The sequence below is a fragment of the Lipotes vexillifer genome, unplaced genomic scaffold (genome assembly GCF_000442215.2).
Source record: "Lipotes vexillifer unplaced genomic scaffold, Lipotes_vexillifer_v1.1 scaffold584, whole genome shotgun sequence".
NCBI classification, from domain to species: Eukaryota; Metazoa; Chordata; class Mammalia; order Artiodactyla; family Lipotidae; genus Lipotes; species Lipotes vexillifer.
The window spans coordinates 946887-954294 of NW_006783036.1; the positions used below are offsets into that span (position 1 = coordinate 946887).

Below are 7408 nucleotides of genomic sequence, written 5' to 3' on the forward strand. Positions count from 1 at the left end.
AGGAAGAAAGAAAGGAGAGGAAGCGGGGAGAGAGGGAGAGAAAGGAGAGAGAGGCAGGAGAGGAAAGACAGAAGCCAGTTCCACAGCACGAACTATAAAAGCACACAGCAGGGCTTCGCTGGTGGCGCAGTGGTGTAGAGTCCGCCTGCCGATGCAGGGGACACGGGTTCGTGCCCCGGTCCGGGAGGATCCCACATGCCGCGGAGCGGCTGGGCCCGTGAGCCATGGCCGCTGAGCCTGCGCGGCCGGAGCCTGTGCTCCGCAACAGGAGAGGCCACAGCAGTGAGAGGCCCGCGTACCGCAAAATAACTAACTAACTAACTAAATAAATAAATAAGTACACAGCAGCAGCGTCTGTGGACAGCCCTCCTACAGGGCCAGAAACGTGACATGGGTGTGAAGTCCCTCACTGGTGCTTAGTGAATAGAAGCCAGTTCTGTGATTAAAGACGAGTTTGATCAGAAGTGAGTTTTCTGGGATCAAAATCATACGACACTCAAAATTATATTAAACTATTCAGCAAAACTGTCTACAAAAAACAAACTATGTCATAAAGATGACCAAAGTTTATTACCAACATCTCAGGAATGACATGGTCGGGGATGGAGCTGTCCCAGAAATCCTTGTATATGAGTCTGTAACAGTATCCTTTAGACACTCGCCCAGCACGGCCTACAAAGGAGAAGCATTCAAACTCTGACATTAATTACTTCAACACTAGCATAAAGATATATTTAAGAATAACCATTAAATATTAAGAAAAACTTCCGTTACCTTCTACCAAACCACGTCAGTTTGGTAAAAAGTTCAGAATAAGTGTTAGAAGTGACGTATAGTGGAAAAGTGTTAGAAGTGACGTATAGTGGAAAATCCAATGCATATTTCTAAAGGGAACCACCTTGGCCCCAAAATACAATGGCAATCAAAACATTTTAAATACCACACATCTCCTGCAAATGCATAGTTCATACTGGTAAAAATACAGAGGTCACCAAACGAAAGTAATCAAGCTGGCGAGAGAAGCCCCAGTGAAACGGCTGGTTGTTACCCATCCCAACACCTCTGCAAAGGCGTCCTTCAAGACAATGGCTTCATATGAAATGAGTGATCACATGCAAACAGCTCAAAACCAGGCCTGGACCACGGAGACCATCCTACAAACGACTGCTCTCTTGTGATGGTATTGCTTGTGCAATGGAAACTCCTTTATCCCCAAACATAATAAAATCTGAGAGAGAGGAGACAGGTGGGGAGGGGGGATCCTTCACAAATACTCAGCTTTTAAAAAACAGGGCAGCCCAGGGAGGAGCTTTCCTTCCCCACCTGTGGAGCCTGGACCCCCGTCCCCTTCTGCCCCCACCCACCTGTCCTGCCACAGGAGACTGAGTGCAGAGTCCAGACTGCTGCCTCCGCCACCATCTACCCACGGTATCTTCAAATGACAGGACTGTCTAAATGGAAAATCCCAAGGTAATGACAAAACCAAAATCAACTCCTAGAACTAATTGGTGAAATCAGCAAGTCACAGGGCACAATACCAACACACAAAAATCAATCACATTTCTATACACTAGAAATGAACATGTGAAAACCGGAATTAAAAAACGCTATCACAATCATTATAATCCCTCCAAATTAAACTGAATACTTAGGTGTAAATCTAGCAAAACATATACAGGGATCTGTATGCTGAAAATAACAAAATGCTGATTAAACAAATCAAAGACAACCTAAATAAAGGGAGACACACTATGTTCAGGGATACGCAGCTTCATCACAGCAAATATATCAGTTCTCCACAAACTGATGCACAGGTTAACACAATTCCTAGCAAAATCACAGGAGGCTTTTTTGTGTGTGAATATAGACAAGATTATTCCAAAGTCTATATGGAAAGGCAAAGTAGAATAGCTAAAACAATTCTGAAAATGAAGAATAAAGTGGGAGGAATCCATCTGTTTCGTGATAAGTCTTACTATACGGTGATCAAGACAGCGTGGTATTGGTAGAGAGAAAAACACACAGATAAGAGAACGTAATGAAGAATCAGAAATACACCCAGAAAAGTACACCCAAGCGATGTTTCACAAAAGTACAGAAGCCTTCAATGGGAGAACAGTGGTGCAGGAACAACTGGGCATCCATAAGCAAACCTCACACCATCTACAAAAGTTAATTCAAATGGATCACAGATACAAATGCAAAACATATCTACGAAATGTCTAGAAGAAAACACAGGAAAAAAATCTTTGCAACCTAGGGCTAGGTGAAGAGTTTTACACATGACACCAGAGGCATATGATCCATAAAATGAGAAATTGATAAATTAGACCACACCAAAATTTAAAACTTTTTCTCTATGAAATACCCTGTTAAGAGGATTAAAAGACAAAATATAGACCGGGTGAAATATTTGGAAACCACCTACCTAATAAAGGACTATATCTAGCATATATAATATAAAGAACTCCCAAAATTCAACAATAAAAATACAAACAATCCAGTTAGAAAATGGGCCAAAGACTTGAACAGACATTTCACTGAAGAGATACAGAAGACAAATAAGCATAAGAAAAGACATTTAACCTCATTAGCATTAAGGAAATGCAAATTAGAATTGCAATGAGATATTATTATGTACCTTTTAGAATGGCTAAAATAAAAAATAGTGGTATACCAAATGCTGGCAAGGATGTGAAAAAAACAGATCTCACACATTGCTGGTACAACTGTAAAATGGTACAACCACCAAGGAGATAGTTTGGGGCAGTTTCTTATAAAAGTAAACATATACTTACCATACCACCCAGTAATTGCACTCCTGGGCTTTTATCCCAGAGAAATGCAATTTTATGTCCACACAAAAACTTGTACATCAATATTCACAGTAGCTTTATTTGTAATCGCCAAGAACTACAAACAGCTCAAATGTCCCTCCAACAGGTGAATGGTACTGTTGACCTTAAAAATAAAATAGTAATTGGGACTTCCCTGGTGGTCCAGTGGTTAAGACTCCACGCTCCCAATGCAGGGGGCCTGGGTTCGATCCCTGGTCAGGGACCTAGATCCTGCGTGCCCCAAGTAGAAGATCCCAAGTGCCGCAACTAAGACCCGGCGCAGCCAAATAAATAAATAATAAATAAATAAATAAATAAAAACAGTAATTTTACCAGCAAAATGGGTTTATTCAGAAATAGAGAATTGCAATTTGGGACAAGCAAGCTATAGCAAAAACCATAGGCAAGTCCCATATAAAGAAGAGGAACACTATTTTATAGAGAAAAAGGAGGAAGCTGGGAGGGGTTATTTTGAACACAAGTCCACTGGAGAATAGTGAGAGTTCAGGGTGGGGACGGTTTCTCACTGGCCGAGTTGCTGGGGCAGATGACTTCTTGTGGGAGATGCAAGGTGCAGTTTTTCTTGTTGGGGCCTATAACTGATGCTTCTTTCCTGTTGCTGGTTCTTGTTGGTGCCTGAAGTTGACAATTCTTCCTGTAACTGAGCTCCAGTGGTACTTCAGGTGGTACCACACAAGAGCGCCCTCTTCTGACCTCCCCCTCCATTTTAGAGAGATTTCCCTTTACTAATTTTCAAAATACAATGGAATATTATTCAGCAATAAAAAGGAAACTTTTGACACATGCAGCAACTTGGATGGAGCTTAAGGACACTACAGCAAGTGAAGAAAGCCAATCTTAAAAGGTTACATGCGGTATGATTCCACCTAAATAATGTCCTTGAAAGGCCACAGCTATGGCTATGAAGAAGGGGTTCGAGGTCAGGAGAGAGTGGCAGGGGACAGTGTGACTAGAGATGCAGCACCAGGCAGCTCCTTCAAGGCAGCTGGAACAGTTCTGTGTCCTGACCATGGCGGTGGCTACACATGGGATCAACTGGAGAGAAGCCTGCACGGTGTGAACCTGGGCAACTGACTAGGGTCCATGGTCCAGCCCTGTGCTGACATCAGCTGCCTGGGCTGACGCTGCACCGAGGTAGGAGGTGTCACCACTAACAAGCTGAGATGCTGGGGCTAGGGTTCAAGGGACTCTATGTACTATTTTTTGCAACTTCCTGTATGGGAAAAATTTTCTAATCATAGAAATTTTGAACATACAAAAAGACAAAGGATACAATTCCTATAATCTCAAGACTGACCCAAAAATAATCACTTTAAACATTTTTGTATATCTATTGGGTTGGCTTTTTTCCATTACACCTTATGGCAAAAACCAAACGAACTTTTTGGCCAACAATATTTCTAATCACTTCTTCTAAGCATAGTTTTATCTTCTGGGTTTTTTTTGGCGGGGGTGGGGGTTGAGATGATTACAACAGTACATAAGGTTTTCCCAAGGTGATGAGAAGCTCTCTATGACCGTATTTCAGTGACTCCTTAATCATTCTTTTTTTAAAATTAATTAATTAATTGATTGATTTTTTTGGCTGTGTTGGGTATTCATTGCTGCGCGTGGGTTTTAGTTGCAGCGAGCGGGGGCTACTCTTCGTTGTGGTGCGCGGGTTTCTCATTGTGGCGGCTTCTCTTGTTGCGAAGCACGGGCTCTAGGCGTGCAGGCTTCAGTAGTTGTGGCATGCGGGCCCAGCAGCTGTGGCTCACGGGCTCTAGAGCGCAGGCTCAGTAGTTGTGGTACATGAGTTTGGTTGTTCCGTGGCCTGTGGGATCAGAGCTCGAACCCATGTCCCTTGCACTGGCAGGCGGATTCTTAACCACTGCGCCACCAGAGAAGTCCCTTAATCATTCTCTCTTAATCCCTCTCCAGGCAAGTCATTTCAAGAGAGGTAACACGACAACATGGTTAAAGTTGCAGGCTGTAGCCATACGTCTGGGTCCTAGTCTCGGTCCCAGCACTTCCCAGGGTAACCCGAGCAGGCTATTCCTTCTGTGTGTCGGCTGCATCACTGAGAAGTCAGGGTGTTAACAGCGCACCACCTCACTGGGGGAATGAGGGGTAAATGCGTAAGTACACGGAAAACCCTTAGACTCGCGCCTGGCCTGTGGCGAGCATTCAGTAAATGTGGCCTCTATTCTGTTTTTTGATGTGGTAGCTTTATGACCCAACCCAACAGGTATTCTTGGAGCAGTCCTTCAGCTGTCCTCCCTGAAGGCTCTCTCAGAAAGCACAAGCTACGTCTCAGTCCATGGCGAGAAGGCTGTGCCCTGGGGCCACTCCCCGCAGGCAACTGCACGGCCACTGTGGCCAAAGCCCCCCCCCACCCCCCGACACCCTGGCCCCGACAAACGACTCCACACCCTCGTCTCCCCAGCAATATACCATGTGCACTCACAGAAAAGGCTGGCCCCTCCGTGGAGCCGGCTCAGCTCGGGAAAAAATCATCCCAGAAGGATGAAAACTTCGAGAGAAGTCAGAGGAAGGACTAGCAGCAATTAACAAGTGACCCGCAAGGCTTCCATAACTAGTCACTGTGAAAGATGACAGGATGCTCAACCAGTATGTGCAAAGGCTCTTACCTACTTCAGTGGACTTACCTACTTCAGGAGGATCGTGGATTTGAACAGAGAGCCTGACAGTATGAAATGCTGTTGCTTAGAACTTAAAACCGGTTCCAATAAAGGAAATCTCTGAATAAGACTAAACGTACAAAAAGCAAAAAAATTCAGGAAGACACCCGAATGCGCCACCAACTCCTATTATTGTGCTGGAACACAAATGCCTTACCTTTTCTCTGATCACAACTGGTTTTAGAGGCCCAACTCAATCGCAGGCTCTGGTAATTCGTATCTTCATCACAAACCAGAGTTCTAGTCAAACAAAAATCTATAACTGTCATTTAAAAAAGAGAATGTAAATACCAGGCTAGCAAAACATAACTGTGTAACAATCACAGTGCATAGCGATAAGACAATTTATGAAACACACAGCCTTTAGAATTAGTGTACACACAGAAGCCTCTGGAAATGCACCGGCCATTCCCGACTGCCTAGGACGGGGAGGCCGCGGTGCCATTCTTACTTCTAAGTCCTGGGAGTCTGGGCAGAAAGAACATATGCCTGTGAGAGCCCACACGCCATAATACGAGCCTATGCGGGCTGCAGCGACAGGCCAGCCTCACAAGGCTGCGCAGAAGCACAGGTAAAGTGGGGGACTGCCAGGTCCCAATCCCATGTGTGCGCTGGCGGGCGGGGGACAGCCGCCCCGCATCTCCGTGCCGCGCTCCCAGCCCCTGGGAGGAGAGCAGGCAGCTGGCAGGGCTTTATGACCCAACCCAACAGGTATTCTTGGAGCAGTCCTTCAGCTGTCCTCCCTGAAGGCTCTCTCAGAAAGCACAAGCTACGTCTCAGTCCATGGCGAGAAGGCTGTGCCCTGGGGCCACTCCCCGCAGGCAACTGCACGGCCACTGTGGCCAAAGCCCCCCCCCACCCCCCGACACCCTGGCCCCGACAAACGACTCCACACCCTCGTCTCCCCAGCAATATACCATGTGCACTCACAGAAAAGGCTGGCCCCTCCGTGGAGCCGGCTCAGCTCGGGAAAAAATCATCCCAGAAGGATGAAAACTTCGAGAGAAGTCAGAGGAAGGACTAGCAGCAATTAACAAGTGACCCGCAAGGCTTCCATAACTAGTCACTGTGAAAGATGACAGGATGCTCAACCAGTATGTGCAAAGGCTCTTACCTACTTCAGTGGACTTACCTACTTCAGGAGGATCGTGGATTTGAACAGAGAGCCTGACAGTATGAAATGCTGTTGCTTAGAACTTAAAACCGGTTCCAATAAAGGAAATCTCTGAATAAGACTAAACGTACAAAAAGCAAAAAAATTCAGGAAGACACCCGAATGCGCCACCAACTCCTATTATTGTGCTGGAACACAAATGCCTTACCTTTTCTCTGATCACAACTGGTTTTAGAGGCCCAACTCAATCGCAGGCTCTGGTAATTCGTATCTTCATCACAAACCAGAGTTCTAGTCAAACAAAAATCTATAACTGTCATTTAAAAAAGAGAATGTAAATACCAGGCTAGCAAAACATAACTGTGTAACAATCACAGTGCATAGCGATAAGACAATTTATGAAACACACAGCCTTTAGAATTAGTGTACACACAGAAGCCTCTGGAAATGCACCGGCCATTCCCGACTGCCTAGGACGGGGAGGCCGCGGTGCCATTCTTACTTCTAAGTCCTGGGAGTCTGGGCAGAAAGAACATATGCCTGTGAGAGCCCACACGCCATAATACGAGCCTATGCGGGCTGCAGCGACAGGCCAGCCTCACAAGGCTGCGCAGAAGCACAGGTAAAGTGGGGGACTGCCAGGTCCCAATCCCATGTGTGCGCTGGCGGGCGGGGGACAGCCGCCCCGCATCTCCGTGCCGCGCTCCCAGCCCCTGGGAGGAGAGCAGGCAGCTGGCAGGGCGGCGCTGGCTCCT

At 46.0% G+C, this 7408-nt stretch overlaps 1 protein-coding gene across 1 annotated transcript in view; it reads right to left on the bottom strand.

The window, feature by feature from the left end:
- TDRD9 (tudor domain containing 9) overlaps positions 1-7408 on the bottom strand; it is a 117786-nt gene that overhangs the window by 38221 nt on the left and 72157 nt on the right. The window contains exons 13-14 of the mRNA XM_007455589.1: positions 6862-6966; positions 575-672 (exon numbers count right to left, since the gene is read on the bottom strand). Coding sequence (XP_007455651.1) covers positions 575-672; positions 6862-6966 — 203 coding nt within the window. The remainder of the gene's footprint in view (positions 1-574; positions 673-6861; positions 6967-7408) is intronic.